This window comes from Poecilia mexicana, unplaced genomic scaffold, assembly GCF_051168715.1.
Source record: "Poecilia mexicana isolate PSO_F unplaced genomic scaffold, ASM5116871v1 scaffold_10, whole genome shotgun sequence".
NCBI classification, from domain to species: domain Eukaryota; kingdom Metazoa; phylum Chordata; class Actinopteri; order Cyprinodontiformes; family Poeciliidae; genus Poecilia; species Poecilia mexicana.
Genome location: NW_028263379.1, coordinates 9249797 through 9270994, shown reverse-complemented (window position 1 = coordinate 9270994; position 21198 = coordinate 9249797). Strand labels below are relative to the sequence as shown.

Genomic DNA, 21198 nt, shown 5'->3' with positions numbered 1-21198 from the left:
AATTAAATCTTTGGTGGTATGTCTTTGCACATACTACACAATTTGTTTCTAAATGTCTGCATATCTAGAAACTGAAAAATGTTACCTTTTTTTAATTGCACATTTTGTTTTATGTGAAGTTTAAAGACTTTATTTTGATTTATTTTTTCTATTGATTCATCTGGCAAGAGCAACCTCTTGCACACATGTACTGTACCCTCAGTGGTAAACTGCCAGAAGACATCTTCTGGCTTTCTTTCAGCGATGCCCGAGTTTTATTTAGGCATGTATGAGATAACGGGGAAAACTCAAATTCTGAATTTTATTGAAAAATATTAAATGTCACTCTGCTTACTTTACAGTTTAATACTACTTTGTGTTAAAGTCCTTTAAAAATAGATTAGTTTATGGTTGTAATATGTCAACATGTGCATAAGTTTAAAGGTTAAAAATACTTTTCAAATGCAAAGTAGATATAAAATTATTCTCAGCAGTGTTAGCTTGCTTCTGGACAGGACTCTGAATAACATCTTTTTCCATTTATTTAACAGGGTAAGTAATATGTTTAGGCTTTCTTTTTAGCTTTTTTTTATTGAATAAACAATTATTATTTTTTTTTATTTTAAACTGAACTATGTGATTTTGATTTTTCCTGAAAAATACAAATTAATTTTTAAAAAAATCGGCTTAATGAAAAATAAAACAACCGTTTCTTTTTAGTTTATTTTTGGGGGTAGATTTTTGTCACCACTAAAGCTTCTTTTGAACTGTTTCCCTGTTTTTCTGTAATTACATTTAATTTGTTTGTTTAGTTTCTCCCAAAGCAGCATAAATAGGAAACACTTACAATTCTTTGTTCAATGCAGAACAATAAGGCTTTTACTGGTTGTGGCCCCTCAATTTACACAGCATTTATTCCTGTTTCGACAATGGGTTTTGCATTTAATTTTGTTCTGGTTAGATTAAACAAAACAAAACGGTATGAAAAAAGTATGAATTTAAACTTGACGTTTTAATAATTTTATTCTTTTGACTGACCATTTGATCTATAATTTTGTCATATTGACCCTTGAAATTGACAGTTCTATTCTGTTTAATGATTGTTCATATTTTATCTCTTTTTTTTATTTCTCCTCCAACAGGAAAATCAAGACCAACTATTTCATTGTGTCTCTGGCATTTGCTGATTTGCTTGTGTCAGTGCTGGTGATGCCGTTTGGTGCCATCGAGCTGGTCCACCAGCACTGGATCTACGGCGAGACGTTCTGTCTGGTTCGGACGTCGTTGGACGTTCTTCTGACAACCGCGTCTATTCTCCACCTCTGTTGCATCGCTCTAGATAGGTGAGGATGTTGTGTGCACACTGGGCAAACTCACACACACCTTTCAGTGTTCTACAGATAAAATAAGATGCCATACAGAGACAGTGTAAGTGCCTAGGTACTAAAGGCATTGTGCCAAAATGTTAAAGGCTAGAGGTAAGAGGGAAAAGTAGATTTAGGACTGAATAGACTTAATTACCATACATGCTCCTCAGAGACAAATGTTCATAATAAATATTCCCCAGTATAGTCTTATTTTACAGGCAGAATTTTATTTCTGTGGCTTTGGTTTGTAAAAAAGCATTTTGTTTATTGGGATTATCAACACTTTGGTGCAACATCATCACTATATCTTATTATTGTAGCAATATTGATTTTTCAGACTATTATTTCAGTATGCTAACCATGACAACTGTAGATTACAGCATATTACAACTGCATACTTTTGTAATAATATATTTATGTTACATTTTCTAATTCTTCTCAAAAACACAACACATGTTATATTATTAAGTGAACATTTGTGCTAACAAATTTGGGGAGTACTGAATAAAAGAGAATAAAAATAAATAAAAATAAAAACTGAAGGAAGATTTAGCTGAACTGACTTTCAAACAAAGTCTGATTCCTAAGAATCAGAAGTAGAATGGGGATGGTATGTGGGTGGCTCACATCAGCTAATAAGAACCAAGGACAATTTTCAGCTAAGACAAGCTACGGATGAGGAAATGATCTTTTCATAAAATTTCCTTGCTGGAGGAGCTTTGTCATCTTTTATATGAGCAGCTGCCTTCACATACTGGCACAGCAGTGCTTCCATTTCTAGTTTATAGCAAAACAATTACCACAATTTCCTTGTAAATCATGTCACATCTTCCTGTGAATCCAATTTCCTTTCTTACTGTAATTGGCTGCCTGTTTGGGTGTTTTTGTTGGAGCTTTTATCTTTGTGCTATTAAGGAACAAGATGTATTGTCTTTCCACATCATCCAGTATTTCACTCTTGAATTCATTTTCTGTTTTACTTGCCCTTTTCTTCTTTAACTATGACATGCTGATGCTTTTCATCTGAATATTGCACAGTAAACACTCAAAGTAAGACCTCAGACATGTCAAAACAGTTTTAAAAATCATGAGTTATTTTAATTTAAAAACAAAATGGAAAAACTGTTTTTGGTTTAACATGTGCACTGAAACCTGATCCTGTTCCTTGAAATGACAGGTCTATTCTGTCTAGTGTCAGATCGGGCTTTTCCTTATCCAGTTCCTCTGCTGTAGTAAGAGTTGAAGTTCCCAAGCTTTGCTTGTTCTCATTGTCCCAAGTAAAACAAGTGAAAATAAAAAAACAACTTTTTTTGTAAATATGAAAGGCTTACAGAAATAGAGCATGAAATAATATTCTTATGTAAAACTGCAGGATTTGACCATGAGTTAATGAAGATGTCCTTTAAGCCTTTGAAGCAAAACCTAAGTGTGACTCTAAGTAGAGGTCTAAAAATATTCAAGACACACAGATATATTAATATTAATGAATAACAAAAACTGGCACTGGCAACTGGAACAAGCTTCATCAGATTTAATGCTATGTTTTGCTTAATCTCTCTCAATCAGAGTCTTTTGGAACCAATACTTACTTCCTCCCTGTGCAGAAATGCATCTGTCTGAGTTTGATCATTTATTACTGATGCTTCAACAATGACTTTTTCCTATTAGATGAACAATTTGTTTTGACATTCATTTTATTGCATCAGGTAAACTCATCTGAAACATGATGTTAATATTCAGGAATAGTGCTCCAAAAATCAAAAATATGTTAAGTTTTCATAAAGAGGCTGCAAAAAGTTAGCTCTGAAAACTCAAAAATACAGGGTTCTTTATATCACAACCTACAGATTTAGTTTTTCTTTCAGACCTGAGTTGAATGGTGCTTAATTTAAAGATTAATCACTTTGCACAGCAGCATACAATCCGCCGCAGATTGCATCCTTCTTTACCACATTGAAGCACCGATTAGAACAATACATTTCAAGCATTTGTGTAGCTTCAGAGACGATCTTGTTGAGAAAATAATCATCTCCTCATTGAGTTGGGCAGTATTCCCAGAGGTGTTTTATTTAGTTTAACTAAGGACTGAAATCCTTTAAGGATCTTGTGAACTTTGATGTTTATTTTAGTGAAGTAGGTCAGACAAACATCTTGAGGCAGAAACTGTTGGTTCAACCGCATGCTAGTGATGTTTTCTGTTTAAAAGAAAAAAACAAGCACAATTTTATTATTATTATTATTTTAGTTGAAGCTCATAAATCTTTTGGTTAAACTTTTTGCTCCCTTTATACTATTCAGTGCAGAACATTGGATAGGTTGGCAAATGGATGTTTAATAAAGTCGTTCAGCTCACAGACTGTTTAGGACTGATGACAAGGCCGTGGCTTGGAGCAAGGTCTTATAGATGGGCATTTTCTCTGACATGCAGCTCTACCCTGAAGGCACAGATAATGATAAAACATATCAGTGGAAACCACCGAGTTGCTCTGTGGGAAAAAAACTGGGGTTAAGTGCTTTAGGTGAGAAGCTTTTGATCACATATAATTTGAAGTATATTCTGAATTTCAAAACTGATGTGAGGTTTTGGGTCGAAGTTGTCCAAGAGGCAGAGAGGCTTGACATTATTATTTCAGGAAGAGCAGCTTGCTCAGTGATTAAATAAAACTAAACATCTTGTTTATCCATCTCCTAAAAGAAGTGATGTAATTACCAGTGAGAAGCAAAAATCAAATATGCTTTACTAATTGAGCAAACAAACAATATACATATATTATACATGTATGTATATACAAAATAAGTTGTTTCACATTTAATCACAGATACTTTGCAATTTATACTAGTTATTTCACAGTGCATCAGTTCAGTTCATTATTTAAATTAATTTAAAGAGCTTTCTGTCTAAGGAAGTCCAGCAGATTGCCTTGACTTGCAGCATTGCCTCTTCCTGAACAACCATGTAGCATCAAAAAGCAATCAATTAAGTTGAGTAGTTGACTTTTACAGAAATGTATACAGAAATCCTTCATAGCAGGCATAGATTAGCAATAGTGGAGAAGAAAAAGTTCAGTTTTTAACACATGATTCAGTTTTTCTTATTTTCTTGTGCTAACATATTCACCTGGATGGAAGAGACTCTGGCTTTAATATCAAGGATGTGCGTTTTATAAATGATATGGTAAGGTCAATGTGCAATGTGGCTTTAAACAAAAAAAAAAAAAAAGAGAGAGAGAAAGTGGAATCTGTTCACCGTAGAGAAAACCTGTGATTGATTTCTGACAGGTAGAGTGGTGGCTCAAAGATCAAGCCTCTAGACAAATTTTCACACTCTGCATTGTGGGCTGCCAGCTGCCACAGGTTTATCAGAATAGCCAAGAAAATATTAAAAAAACTGTTATCCAGAGGCCTGACCTCTGCTCCTGTGGAAAACCAGGCTCAAGAAGCACATTTTGGACGCAAACCACAATTTCAGTCGTCTGTGTGCTTATCCATTAACTTACAGAGGGATGGAGCATGTGTTTATAACAGACTTTAAGACAGCCTGTTTACCATCTGGACAGTATTTATATTTGTCTGAATCTGTTTTTTTGCAGTTGTGCTTTAAAAAGCAACTATTGCAATAGCCCTATTTATGTTCAAAAGGTTTTCAGCTGCTTAATAAAATGAACTGCTCTTATCTCAGCTTTGCCAAGGCAAATCTCTGTTTTAAGCACCATAATTGATCAATGTTGATGTATTTATTTTTATATCAGCAACTGTTTCATGATGTTCCAACCTAAAATAATCTAAATGTTTTAGAGCTTCAGGTGTCAACTGCATGAAATGCAGGTGGAAATACCGTTTTCAACATGTTTATGTTTTAGAGACTGATGGGGAAGAAGGATGTTGTTGTCATCTGCAGCTTCCAGCTTCCTAAACAAAACAGTCAATGAAGAAAGAAAACATTTATCCTCTGCTTATAGTAAATCTTTAGGGAAGCATATAGTGATGCATGACGAAGAAGGCAAGAGACTTTTAAATGTATCACGTAAAGATGCACATTTTTTACATTCACAAAACTGTGTAAAGCCTGGAACACAATTAAAACATAATCATGTTGCAAGTGCAAGTAGATGTTAAAATAATCAGAGATGAAAAATAGAGAAATTATGTCTTACTTTCTTAAAGCCTAAATTGATATAGATAGATGTGTTCTATCTATGCTTGTTTTGTTGTAGGAAATACAACTTTCTTTCAAATATCTGCATCTTCATCTATACAATCTGGTGCGGTTTCATATGGTGTGTTCATAAAATCAGGGGTAAGATTTTATTACATTATGTAGTCGTGTTTCCTTATCTTTTCAATAACTAAATTATTGAATATTAATTCCCTTATCTTAAATCTACTATGTGGGTCGATGAAACACATTTGGTGAGCCAGTATAGGTATCTGAAATCTGGAACACATGATCAAATTAAATACAAACTTTAGATATATTACCATCAAACAAGTCAGAGTTTAATGTCAACTAACTAAAGTACCAAATGATGAACAAAATGAAAAGATAAACAAAATGTGAGTGCCATGAAAGCAATGACAGCAAAGTTAATGTGTAGTTCGTCAAAGAAAAGTGAAGTAAGGACATCAACACTCAGAAGCTTCTGCTTTATTCTTCATCACTTGGCTGACAAACAACAAAGGTTTTCTTTGTAAGTGTGACAAAGAAAACAAAAAAGTCACACTGAAAAAATGAGAAGAAAAAAGAGAAGGGAACTGAATAGTAGCATGAAATAAAACTGAGCAGCTGCAAATAAAGCTTCTTATTCATAATTTAAGCTGACGATCCTGAAAAAGCCTCTGAATAGAGGCTGAAAATAACTGCTGCAAGCAGGATGCACCAACATAAAGGCATTCAGTAGTAAAGTGGCTAACTCAGAGATATTCACAACATAAAGCAGAAGAAAATCAGGAAATGAGCATTGAGAATAAAATAGTCTTTTAAGAGAATAGAAATATAACTGCATACTCACTGGAGTATCTGTTTTGTCCTGATGAAGTGATATAGCAAAGTAAAATGCTCATTTGTGCTGCCTAACCAGCTTTTTGTCTTTACAAACATTGAAGATGAATGCTGTTTACAGCATGTTATGGTGTAGAGCACAATTAAATAAAGTAGAAGCAATTCTGGTGGATAAAAGATGAATACTAGTACTTATTTTATATTTTCATACAGGCATATTCCGAAAGGCATTATATTGGTAAATATTCAAACAGCCATGCCATGCCCCAACGTTAAAGGGTAAGATATTTAAAATCTAGCACCATACGGACCACACTGGAAATTTCCAATAGCCCACATTTACCTAAACATCAAAGCATTCATCATAATCTTCTGTTTCCATTAACTAACCAACATGCCTATTTGTTAGGATTTATCACACTGCTCCAAAATCAGGTACGTTTCACATTTTAACGTGATGATGGTGGATATCTTACGCTCAGTTGTGACAAACATTATTACATGCTCATAGAGTCACGCTAACATCAGTACTGCATCAAAGTTTACACATTATTGATGAAGTTTATGACTCATACAAGTGTATAAAAACAAGGTTTCCACATGTAGCACTGAACTTTTTGGATCTAAAATCTAAACACTAAAGTACTGTAACTTCATTTGACGTTCTCTGAAATACTATTCGCAAATGTTCATTAATCTTTGCAATGTACAGCAGTAATGCAGAAAATTAAAGCAATGCAGTTTTGTTTACTTCCAGATAAGAATAATTACTATGTTGTGCATGGCGTTCTGAATTCTAATCTGTAGACAGTTGTCCTTTGCAGATGTCACATGTGCTGCTGCTGCATGCGAATGTAGAGCACAGCAGTACACTTTGGGTTTGGCTGGTCTCAGAAACCAGCTTTCAAGTAAATAATGTCAGAATAAAAATGTCAGAAATAAACAGAGCGACGTGTTTTGCGGATCAAAGGGAAGAAGGGGCCATTTAAAGTGCCCGTGGTCATGACATGCTGCCATTCAACTGTACTTTGCCTGCTTCTAATCTTACTCAGGCTAATGTGTTGAAGAATAGGAATGTGCTCCTCTGTCCACATCTAATTCCTTTCTGTGAGCACTTAAGCTGCGGGGGTTTGCTGGGATACAGCGTGCTGGAAGTCGCGTGTGTCTGTGGATCTGGACACTTGTATTGACAAAATTCAAGGACTCACATTTGCAGACTTGAAGGGGAGTTCTGTCATTCAGACCTGCACATCCACCATTAAAGAATCAATCTGCAACCTTTCAACACAACTACTTTGGGAATTTAAAGAGAAAAAGGGCCTCTTGACCTTTTTTTTTCTTAATGCCACAGCACATGGAGACCACACACAGTACACACAAGCAATCCAAATTACTGATGGCTGTGAAATGCCACGCACTGCAAGTAGGTAATGAGTTAGGATCACAGAGGAGCAGGCAGGGAAGCATCCACAGTGACTGACGATGGCATAAACTGGATTAGCTCTAATGCTCCTGCAGCAGAGCATAGTGTTCACTCAGCCTCCTGAGAAAAGGCAAAGGTTAAAAAAATGTATCAGCTCAGCCTCTGCGGAAAAGAAATTTATGAGCTAGATGTCAAAACTTTCCTTTAAAATGTTCCCAAGCTTAATCAGATATTCATGTGGTATTTTTAAAAATGAAATAATTGGGATTTGTTGTGCTTTGAGATAGAATAGCAGCAGCAGCACAACCAAGATAAATAAAAAAATACATATTTTTGCTTATCCTTTATTTTCTAGAAGGTAGCAACATTATAATAATTTTCTCAACTGTTGATATGATCAATACAAGATTTTTACTTTAACTTGGACTTATTCCCTTCATTAAAACAATACAAGCGATAGTTATTTCTTGTAGAAGCATGATTTCAGATGATTTCAGACTGAATCCCTCATAATTTACTACAATACTTGTCTTACGTAATTCAAGAAAGTGAAGTGAAGTGGTCATCTTCCCAGTAAGGAATTTTACTTCATTTTTTTTTTTTTTTTAAGATTTGGGGTTGACTAAAACATGAGAAAATTTTTGAAAACTAATATCTGATTTTTGGCGCAAAAAAAAAAGATCTTAAAATTAATAACAACATTGATGGGATTTTTTTTTGCTATGTGTAACACAATTGACAGCATAACCCACATTTGGCAGAGGAACTAAACTAGATAGTTCTCTCATGTAAAATCCTTCATGTGGGGCTTGCAGACATCACAGTGGGCTGATGTTTCAGCTGGGCATGGATGGTGATTGTGGAGGCTTTGGACTTCAGCATTCAATATACATACCTCCATGTTTATGCAAGATTGAGTAGGGGGGACAACAAAACTAGGAGAGATACTCAGACATACCTTTCCTCAGATGCTCGATCAATCTCATTTTAGAAAATCCCAAGACTTTCCCTGACTGTAAGGGACATACCATCCTGCTGATCTGAACAGACTCTGCCCAAGAACACCACAAACAGGAGAGCACATGGCAAACCACCAACTCTTTGTGCTAAGAATCAGGTCATGGTTCTTTCTTTTGGTCTTACAAAACTCTTTCTAAGCATCCACTATTCCACAACGAGGAAACATGCCACACTAATTAGTGAAAACATTAGAAGTGAGCCTCAGGGTCAATATTTCAGCGTTAGCACAATATCTAAATGTAGCCCGTTGTCCTAAGACACATAGGTTTTTAGTTTTAAAATATTACATCCATCGTATACCACCCAATGGCTTCAAAAAACCTGCTTGCGTTTTTAAATGTGAAATGATATTTGTAGATGATGCTGTCTGTAGTGAGTATACCTTAAACCATAGCTGAGTACAAGAAAAATCTGATTTAAACTAAAATAACCCCCTTAGCAGATGTATTCCACCTGCACATATTTTCACCCATGTTGCACGTCATACCTTCCTCTATATTTATTTTTGCTGCAAAAATACACAATACATGCACTGATGTGGATGAATCAGTCCACATTTAAATACTGTGCCCCACATGTGATGCAGTTGGACATTATTTTTGGCATAGCTGGAATGTTCAAAGGCCCACACAAATAACCTGTTTGCAAATATACGCCTAGACATCGAAACATCAGGTCAGAAAGTTTAGCCGGTTGACTTTGTCAGTTTCCTGTAATCTGAGGACAGTTAAGCTCCGGCTTTTTTGCACAAACAAACACTCCCACATGCAGACATGAAGGAGATTTGTTACAGTATGCGTTCATCTCATAAACCCTCTTCTGTTTATTCACTTTTTTTTTTATCTTAATGTATTTTTGTCTCACTTGTTTTATTTTGTGTATTTAATATTAATATGGCTTCCAGCAATCTGTTTCCTCCTTCCTTCCTTCACATAATTATCTAATATGTTTGCATTTTTATTCATCCTTTCCAGATAAAGTGTAGCTATTTGGATGCCACTGACTGATCGCATGCTGTCTGGGTTTGAACTATACTCTGAACCTTTCTGCGTGAAGTTTGCATGTTTTCCCATTCTGAGGGTTTTCTGTGGGTACTCTGGCTTCCTCCAACAGACTAAAGACGTGAATGCAATTAACTGTCCTTTAGTTATGACCAAGGACAGCCAAGGTTGTCTGTCCTGTGTCTTTCTGTAATAAACTGATGACCTGTACGAGGTATAAACAGTAACTGCTGAGGATATTAAGTAGTAGTACGAGGAGGAGGATTGAACAAGTATAGAAAATGGATAGATAGTAGAAGTTATATTGTACACAAAATGCCTGAAGCACAGATTTTATCAGCCAGATGATGAAACAACATATAAAGGTAGATGATGAAAAATTAACTACATTGTAGTAATAAAGCCGATGTAGATTTACAGCTGATGGGAATGCATGCTTGGAGAATTTGAGCATTGAATATACGATGGCAGTTTCAGGGCTTTTGCTTTTATTTTAAATACGAAAAAATAGCTAGTAATAACTGCTAGTAAACATGTTGCCTATAATGTTTGAGTGTTTTTATAATGTGCATTTTCTTCTTTGTTTAATTATGAACCCAGGTCACTAAAGTTTGATTGTCTGATGGATAAGAAAGACACTAAAATTTTGGAACTGTTTTTTTAATTTAAGCATCTAAGCATCAGAAAAAGTAAGAGAGATAAGATTAAATTAAGAATATGAAAAATTTAATTAATTTATTCTCACTGAAATGCATAAGACTTTACACTGCAGCAAGATAAAGCTTGCAACACAACAAATGGATAAGTAGCAATGAATAAAAAGAAGTAAAAATCTAATCACAAACAAATCATATCAACATGTTCAGCTATCTGTAAAAATAGACTTATATTGTATACATGTCTGCACATGGTTGAAATCTGTAACATTAGATTTCAAACTGTGGTAGCAGAATTCCTTTACAAGCTCCAGAACTCCTTGCATCATAATAATTCAATATCATTTTCTCCCCTCTATTAGCAGGTGTGCTCATAGTTCTGATCTTGTTCTTGTTTTTAACACAGCAAGTACATTATTCCAGCTGACAGAATTCCATGTAAAAATAGCCAATATCTGCTTTGTGCTGTACTTTGTTGTGGATAAACAGAACGCAGTGACATCGGCTCTATTTTCAGTGAAGAATCATGTAGAAAGTTCAGAGCATGTCATATTCAGAATAAAATAATTTATCACTGGTAACATTAAAACAGAATTAAAATAATTTCTAAGTCAGAAGGTCTTTCCATCCATATATTTCAAATAATTAAAGCATGTCCTCTGTCCTAGAGGAGCATTTACCCACAATATGCAATAGAAACAGCAAACATCGTTTCTCTTTAATTAGGTTTTCATCTTGTTTAGCTGATTTTATTAATATATTTGAATGTAAGTGCTGTAAAACACTCAAATATTTTGTTTGCACACTAACACAATGATTATGTTTACAGAACATTTTAGATTTTTTTTTATCCTGTAAAAAATTACAACACTGCAGCAACCTAACTTTGACTCATCCAGAAAATATTGCTGCCCTAACCAAGTAGTTGATTCCCACTTGTTTAATCTGCAGGCTATCTGCAGTGAAAACAGCTCAAATACACAAAATAATTCACAAGGTATATTAACTAAAAAATAAATAAGGACAGTAGAATTACAAAAACATCTAGGTTCAGACATGACAGTTGAATAAAATGTGTGGAATATGTTTTTTTTTTTCAGTTTTAACTTTTCTGTGTAGAGATTTAATGCATTATGGGTATTGGCTTAGAATGTTTTTGCAAATTCATGGGAGCATAGTTTTGCTAATCATGCCAAGGAGCTAATTTAAAATATAGAATGATAAAGAAAATCAGAGCAGCACACTGCAACTTTTGGTATTTCCCATGAACAAAATACTTTTGATTAAAAGGCTGGGCTGCTGTCATTGGGATAAAACCTAATTTTCATACTTGTTAGTTTATTGGCAGCTTGATTTCTTTTGGCTGCTTCTGATGAACTGAAAAACCTGCTAAATCTTTTGATTTGAGCTGATGCAATTTTCCTCCCTGCAATGATCTCTCTGCAGGTACTACGCTATCTGCTGCAAGCCGCTGGTCTACCGGAACAAAATGACGCCCATGCGAGTGGCTTTAATGATCGGTGGCTGCTGGGTCATTCCCACTTTCATCTCTTTCCTGCCCATCATGCAGGGCTGGAACAGCATCGGTATCGACCACCTGGTGAGTCGCAGGAGTTTGAGTTACAGCTTGAAAAAGATTTATTTTAGACTTTTGGTTACTTAGTTATGTATTTTATTTATTGTCAAATATGTTGAACATCTCAGTGAGCAACAAAGCAACTGCGGGGAAACAAAGCTATAAAAAAAAATAATCGCAAATACAAGTCTTTCAGAACATTGTTTGTATAAGCGGTTAGTGTCCACATGCAACAATGAGATAAATTGTTGTCTCGTGGATCTTTGTTTACTAGACTGAAGAAATGCCTCATATGTTGCCATAAAAACAGCGTAAACATGCCACCAAATGAAACACCGACAGCACAGGCTGTCAGTTTTTGTTTCTTCAACTAAAATGTAAATGATGTGTTCTGAATGAAGTGTTTTGTTTTAGCAATATATTTTCTCAATTATTTAATTTGAAGAGCCGAAAGTTTGAACCAAAACATTTTTTTTACTTTAGAATCAAAATGTTTTCTTGGAAGGAGGGTAGTATTTAAAAGCAAATTTTGTATTATTATTATATAAATGCTAAAGTTTAGCATTTAAAGTAACTTGTTGAAATGTACGTCTGGTTTTATATGGAGTACAGTAAGCATAGTTAAATATTCAAAGAGGTTTAAAAGGTTTCTGTTTGAGGAAGTCAGTAACTCCACTGAATGGAGTTACTTGCACCATTTACTTCTGGACAAGCATGTAATGAGTAGAAAATCATTTGAATTTAGTTGCTGACTTTACAGCAATTCTTTAAACCGAGCATGTATGTAGCAGCAGTGGAGTGGAAAAACAAAGTCAACAGCAGAAAACTGAGAGCAAATCAGCATATTAGCTTAATGTTCCACAATGTTCGATAATTAAATGGAAGAAATAACCTAAAATAATTTAATAAAAGATCAAAAAGCACAAATGAAAAACAAAGCCCAAGCACCCAAGAATTGATTCTTTAGACAGACAGACAGACAGACAATACTTTTTGTCAGGTAACACTGGCTACAAAATAAAATAATTTTCTAAACTTTATTTGTAAGTATTATTGAAAGACTTATCTGACAAATTAATTCAGGTTCTGTGTTAAAAATGCTACACACTGTTGCCAATACAGAAGTAAATCTCTCTAGCTCCTCCATCTTATTGCCAGCCGAAATCACGTCTGAGTTGCTCGTCGAGGGGGAGACTGGACCGCTCAGTTTGGCCAAAGTTTAGTCAAAGAACACATACACACACATATTCCATTCCCTTTTTTTCAAATACACACAAACATGAGTTTAGTGCAGCTGCAATCCAAAGTTAGCCCCATGCAGTGGCAGCAGATCTCTGCGGGTCTAATTAGAGCTGTTTGAATATTCTGTGAAGCCAGTCACTTTTGGCACAAACTAGAGCTTCTGAAACTCAGCAAAATAAACCAGGACTAAGGTGACAAGAGGCAGACTTTGCAACATCTCGGTAGTTGTTTGTGCTGTCCTATGTTATTGTTGTGGTTTTCAGGAATTCCTTGTATCTACTGACCAGAGAAGAGACGGTTTCACCCTCAATCCCAAGACAAGTCAACAAGTTTTGAGTCTGGTTTTGGGCTCTGTAATGATGCACCACGAGACAACAGTAATTTAGCAGCTTCCAGACACTTTACTGAAGTCATGTTGTAATTAAGTATTGGAGATATGACGCACTGTTGAGAATCCTTATACGATTTAGATTTCTCTTCAAGAATTTGAATATAAAACCATTTAAGAAGGATTAAATAAGGTTGATTTTTTTCCCTTTTTTTTACTGTGTTTTTACAGTTGTTTTTTAGTCGACCAAATTGAAAATCTGCCAGTTCCAATTCCATCAGCCATTACTAATTTAGAAGTTAGTCCTTCCTTGACACCACTCAAAGATGAGTGGTGTCATTTCATATGTCACCACTGTTCGTTGCTGGCTTTTTGAAGCATCTGTTGGTTTGCAGCAGAGCAGATATGCATGTAGTGTACATCCAAGGTGAAGCTGTAAAGTTGGAAGTGCTATATCCTACTAATGGCTGTGTCCAATGAACAAGTTATTGTGTTTTATCCCGTTCATAACCCAACTCTCTTACTGCTGTGTCCCTTTAAGCAAGAGATTCAACAGCGTTAACAGACACTGACAAACAAAATCTTTAAAGTTTCATTTTTAACAGACTATTTACTGAAAAGAAAGAAGCTTCCATCTGGGGATGGAGATTTATTTTTTATTCATCTCTTTTTCCTAAGCTGAGTGTACAACACAAGTAAAACAGATTTCACTTGGATTAATGCTGATGTGTGGAGGCTGGGTTGTAGTGAATGAACAGGGGAGAATGTGGAATTTTCAATGGATTGTTTCAAGTCTAAAGATGTCTTATACCACAGCAAATCACAGTTCAGAAGTTCAAGTTCTCATACTAAATATGCTTTACACTTTTGCTGTATTAAAGTAAAAGATAAATAAAAGATTTAGTTACAGAATTAAGTAGGAAAAAGTGATTCTCAGGTTTAAGCTCAAATAAAAAGAAATTGAATGAGGTGGAATGTACAAATTTAACTAAATTCATCAAGTATATAACTGCCCTTACTTAACAAAGTAGGAGTTTACAGACTAATCAATCCTTGATTACTCTTACATAATCTCTCAATATAGTCTGCAATCTTTGGTTATGCTTCTCTTCAGCTAGCCCTGCATTTCTTTTGTCTGAGATGCACCAGAGACAGTAGATTTTTGTTTGGTTAACTACTTCTGCTTTTATTTGGCCAGACATTTTGAATTATCATGCAAATGCACCTATTTTACATGCTCAGTTAAAGAGTAGAAAAGAAATACCCTTCATTGTCCCACATTGGGGATATTCAGGTGTAATAGCATACATCATACCAGCAGAAGTATTATTTAAGATGTGTAAAACTGCAAATAATACCAGCAGGGATGTAAGCACTTATTGATTATGGTAGAAGCAGTATGTAGAGCAGCTGCTGCTGGGAGGAAGGATCTACGATAATGCATCTTTGTGCACTCAGGATGCAGCAGTCTGTCACTGAAGGTGTTTTCTGTTAAACCAGATTTTTCTTCAAAATCTCCTGTGTTTTAAGGTGTAATGAAACTATGAAAAATCATACAATTTTAACTGTGTTTCCTGGGCATTTGGAAGAAAAACAGGCCTGAATCTCTATTACACCAGACCCATGCAGAGTGTTTATTACTGAGAATCTTAGTGTTAGTCTCTTCTGATAAACACCCTGACAGAAAGCTGCACAACTTACATTTATATGACCAATTAAAATAAGTTATATATGCATCTTTATGCAACAATATACTAAGCAAGAACACTATACAGAGGTATGTCACTAGCAAAGAAAATTGTATAGTATGCCATGTTTTTAAATAAACCAGACAACGAAAACCTTGACAACATAAAAGGACAATTCAGATACACCAAAACTCATCTGTGCCATATACGTCATATTATGGCAAAGTTTCTGTCTGACAAATTGCAAGAGAAGACAGTGTTCAACATAACTGGTGACAATACGTCGACAAATAACTCAAACCATGCAGTCTCCCCCCTCAGCAATCCATACTGAGAGGAGTATGAGTTTATTCTTACTTTCTTTTGCAGTTTACGTGCTATGAGGGGCTAAAAAAATGAAAGGAAGTTTTTAAAATAGTTCTGAATTTCATAAACATTTGTAAAGCATTTTTTTCTTCAAAACTATCAATATCTAATTTTAAAATTTACGTTATCTGATTTTTTTCATGTATTTTGTTCATGTATTTCCCAGATTGAGGAGAGGCGCCACAATGGAAGCAGCAACTCCACTTCTTGTGTTTTCATGGTCAACAAGCCATACGCCCTCACCTGCTCTTTGGTGGCCTTCTACATCCCTCTGGTCCTCATGGTGCTGGCTTACCAGAGGATCTACATCACGGCTCGCGCACACGCCCTGCAGATCAGCATGTTACAGCGGGCAGGCGGGGCTGGGGCCTGCACTCCTGGTACCTCCGGTTCAAGCCCAGGAGTAGGTGCGACTTCAGAGTCTGCTGACCATCAACGCAACCACCGCATGCGAACAGAAACAAAAGCAGCAAAGACTCTATGCATCATTATGGGATGTTTCTGCCTCTGTTGGGCACCATTCTTTGTCACCAACGTGGTGGACCCATTTATAGGCTATACAGTGCCCGAACAGCTGTGGACCGCCTGCCTGTGGCTGGGTTACATAAACTCCATGCTCAACCCCATTCTCTACGCCTTCCTCAACAAATCCTTCCGCCGTGCCTTCCTCATCATCCTATGTTGCGGGAGGAAGAGGTATCGCAGGCCATCCATCATGGCAACAGGGACAACCTGCACAGCCACGCAGATCAACGGTTCAACACATGTACTCAAGTAAGTTCTATAAACCATTTTTTTTTTGTGAATATAGTCCTGAGGCATCAAGCAACAGAGGATTTATATTAAAATTTTGTTATGTGTAAACTTTAAGACATGCATTTTTTGGAAGGTTTACATCATGAAACGCATACATTCATTTATTTTAGAGCCCTATTAGCAATAGGTTTTTTATTACTTTAAAACATAAAAAAAACTGTTGCTGGAATCTCATTTAACAGTTTAAAACAATCACATGTTTGAAGAAGAAACAGACTGAAAATTATGAGGAACTTCCTAATTTTTAAATATTGAATTAAAAGGTTGAGTTGTCGAGTTACAGCACATCTGGTCATTTAAAGCTGCCTTTTATGACTACAGTATATAATTTTTGTACCAAAAGTATAACACCTACATAACATGCATTGACGCTAATCAGCACTGACAAAAGCAAAATATTAGGTCCTATGTTGTCGGTGGAACTATTTAATTGTTTCTTACAGGTGAATTTATAATTTAATATCTTATATTTCTACCATATGTCTTTGCTTTGGTAGCCTTATACAATTTACAAAAAGACATTAGTGTGTTGTCTGATCTTAAAAACTTGTTACTGTTGACATCAGGATAATACAATTTGCAAACATGAGCCATCTGAGAACAAACTAACTTCTTTCCAGGTGTTATGGAGATGAGTTTAATTCCATAAGAATTTCTCCTAGTCCCTATGGGTTTAAATGATCATTATTCTCTAAACCTGTGACTTGGAGCTCATGTTTCACGCTGATAAGGACATTATGTTCAGGATACTCCCCAGTTGCCAGTTAAGTGTTTTTCCATCCGTCTTTATGTCTCGATAAGAATCGTATCTTTGTTCATGAATGGCAGTGTGTCACTTTAGCCTTTTCATGTCATCTTCATCCTGTTTATGCTGACAGAGATTAATCGCACATGTAAAGTGTAGATGTAAAAAAACAGTAACAAAAAAGGCATTTTGTAACCTTTGATATCATCGAGGGTTTAATCATGTACTCTCTTTTTTTTACTTTTTTCATAATTCACTTTTCAAATCTGTGTCCGTTAAATAATTATTTGTGTCTCAGTGAATGTCATATTTACATACTGCATAATCCTCTGGCATGGGAAGATAATGCGTCTTATATAATCTCCATCTGGTTGAATTGCCTCTATTGGTAGGAGTTAGTTTATGAAAATGGCCTCAGATTATAAGGAAAAGGTACATGCAAACAAAACAAACCTTTTCTGGTTATTATACTAATATTTTCTGATTAATATAGTCATATCCATTCTTTTAAGAATAAATATTATTGTGAGGTTTGTATCTAATTATTGTTGTGCGGCCCAGTGTTACACAAAAGCTTTAGATTGTTGTTCAGTGGCTTATTATGTAAATGTATTATTTTATAAGTGGATAAATATTATTCAGTTAACTTTTGAATTTATTTGGTAATTAGATTAATTAGTGGAATGTGCTGACATTCAAGAAGAGCACAGTCAACATGTCACCTTCATTTGTTACACGGTTAACTATTCAAGTGCTTCGATAGTGAACACTACATTTTCTTATGTTAAAAAACTTCTAACATTATTGCGTTGCAATTATTACATTATTGAGAGGAGGGATTTCAGTTTTTGTTACTTGCATTATTGTTCAAGCCTCGCCCGATTTCTGGATATGTTTTAAGTCCTACTTGCTGATTATTTTCAGAGGAAAAAATATGCCATAGGTTTTCTGATGAAGTGAGTGACTTTGATGCAACAGAAAATGAGGAAATCACAAGATAATTATTTTTTTCTGCATCATACAATGTATTCTTAAGGATTATCAGTTTTCATGCCAACATAAGTACATCAAGTTAAAGGCAAATGGTGGCAGTTTTTTGTGTTGATGCGCTTAATCCACTTTAAAAATTCAGATTTTAAAGTGTATCTTTCTATTTGACCTGTTGGTCACTGATTTCAAGTGATTAAGCAAAAATAATCAACTGATTTTTTTTTTTTTTTTTTTGCAGCTTTAGGCATGTAATATTTCCACACGCTAGATATTGAACTACTGTGAATTTCCATTCATGGTTTCTTCCAGGGATTACCTGTGTTACCTGGCAACACTCAATGTGATATCATCTATTCAGTTGTCGCCAGGCTGCAAACATTACACCTCAGTGCATCTGTGGAAATCCCTAGAGGCTTCAATGATTCCTTGGTCCTGCTTCACTTAGATTTTCCTAATCCTTGTAATGCCAGTATTTAATCCAATATATATATATATATATATATATATATATATATATATATATATATATATATATATATATATATATACTACAGTATATATTCGCTCATTTTCGCTCCTGTCTTTTTGCTAGGACTCTAAAATTCACTGACGGCTCTGCAAGGTTGGAGCTGTGTGCTGGTAACCATCTATTAAGTGCTGGTGTCCCCTGAGATCCTGAACCTGAATAGCTGGACTGCAGAAACACTCAGAAAGGTTCATTTTATGACTCATAGGGGCACCCTATGGTCTGTGTACCACTTGTCAAAGTTTCTGCTTTGAATACCAAAGCCATCAAAACGTAGCCCTGTTGTCCAAAAGGTATCCTGTTAAAAATGTTGCATTTAACGGGACTTTTTGGAACCTCGTCTGTTTAATGCTTAGCTTAATGAGCCTATAATGAATATCACAGTTTGTAGGTAAGTTTTACTTTTGGTTTAGGAAAGCTTTCTACTTCCTCAAACTGTTGAACTTGTGTAGTTTTGCTGGATCCTTTCTGTATGAAAATTATAGGTTTGTGTTTTGTAAGGTAGAAGTAGTTGATTTACAGGGAAAATTTTCTCTTCTGTGTTAAAGTCAAACTTCAAGTTTAAGAAGTGCATTCTGGCTTTTGTCCTGACTGTGGAACAATGAACCTCTTCCCTTCTGGATGGGTCCAGAGGGTTTGAATAGAGATAAATAGACAGACTGAGGATTTGTCTGCAGTAATGTGTTTTCCTTTCAGACATGATAGCAGTGTGAAATCATCTTAGATAAGCGAAACACAATAGATTGATGGACGCTACACTTAAGCAATCTCCTTAGAGCAGACAAAGGTGTGTCAGAGTTTCTTTTTGTAGTCTTGCTTTCATGAACATTTTTAAAACATCTTTGATTAACTGGGTTCTGACTGTTTGCTCTGTTTTTAAAATAAAAGAGAAGAGACCATGCGATGGTGGGTAGATCAAACAGCACAAGGGATTAAAAAGTCTAATTTTACCAGTTTTATGTCACATTAGTAATGTGAAACCAAGGTGCTTGCTAAGAATAGTTTACTCATTGTTAGTTGTTGTAGCTGAAAAGCATGGGTCATGATTAAAAACTTTAAAATACAAGTAAATTGTCTGCATGCAAAGGAAAATTCAAATGGGTAAAATGATGAGCAAAACAGATAATGAAACGTTTCATTGGAGATCACAGGGGGACACGTCATATAATCAAAAACTGTTGCTAAAAGGAACAGGTTTATTTTCAATCAGCAGCAGAGTTTAAGATGTCTGGAGGGACTCTACAAAAATACAAACTGAGGGGGCTGACAGAAGGAGTCATGATTCAAAAAGCATGAAAAGTGTAAAAGGAATAGAAGCACTGGAAAAATAAACTTGGATAAGTTCAACCTACCAGTTCTACATCTGCACACCACGACTCTGTCCTCTGATGTCCTGCACAAACATCACTCCTCATCAACTGAAAGCACATTGAAGCAATAAAAAATGATGACACTATTTCATTTGCTTTGACATGCAGAATCTCAGGTTGAGGAGATTGCCTGGGGCAGTCACGAAAACAGACCAAAACATAACTATTTTCAATACTGGCTCAGTCAGATGCCCATTCTACTGAAGAGTTTTGTGGATTGGGTCCTTTTTTATGTAAGCCTTTCCCACATGGTCCATTACAGCGCAGCCACTGAGCTGTGAGAGTCGGAGCTTTTAAAATGCCAGGGGTATGTCAGAGTGGCCCAGATTGGGTTTTAGGCTCCTGTTGAGTGAGACCCATGGTGGAATTATTGCCGGTCAGTCTCAGGGTTTTGAAATCATGTCCCTGATGAGCCCTGTTATTACTCAGAGGAAGTAAAACAAACAAAAAAAAATCTCATTCATTTTTTTCATTTTATGCTATTCCAGATATTAGCATAAAAGAGATGTTGTGATCTCAAAACTACGACACATTCATACTCAGTGGAAGCTGATTTCAGTGTGTTTTATTTTCCAAAATCTGTCTTATAAGGAATTTTATTCAAGAAATATCAAGACTTAAAAAAACTATTACAACTCATATGTTAATTTGGATTCATACATATATGAGCATGATAGACACTGAGACGATTCCTCCTGGCTCTGACTGGTTGCTTCGGACTGGAAGATGTGTATTTCTGCACAGTGGCACAATTGCACATTAGTCAGGTGGATGCGAAAACATAAATCGGCGCCCACCCCCTCCGAGGGAAGGAACTTCAGGGTGAAGGACCGACGCTCAAACACACCCCCCTCCACCTCCCCCCGAGGCGACGCTACGTCGAGTGTAAAACTCGCTACATGTATGTCGTTATGTGCGAGAGGTGAAGGAGCGTGAGGCGCGCTGAACTGTATGGGAAAACATAATCGGTGCGTCGCCCCCTCCAGACGGGGTTTTGGCGCCCCCTCTGTTGCTGCGCCCCTATGCGTTGCATGCGCTGCATACCCACTTTTTGCACCTCTGTTTCTGCAGATCTGCAGGACAACAGGGAGGATATAGAAAACAGG

General features: G+C 35.8%; 1 protein-coding gene across 1 annotated transcript in view; it reads left to right on the top strand.

The window, feature by feature from the left end:
- The window catches only part of htr4 (5-hydroxytryptamine receptor 4), a 151630-nt gene that overhangs the window by 96244 nt on the left and 34188 nt on the right, over nt 1–21198 (top strand). The window contains exons 4-6 of the mRNA XM_014997801.2: nt 1122–1322; nt 11892–12045; nt 15812–16419. Coding sequence (XP_014853287.1) covers nt 1122–1322; nt 11892–12045; nt 15812–16419 — 963 coding nt within the window. The remainder of the gene's footprint in view (nt 1–1121; nt 1323–11891; nt 12046–15811; nt 16420–21198) is intronic.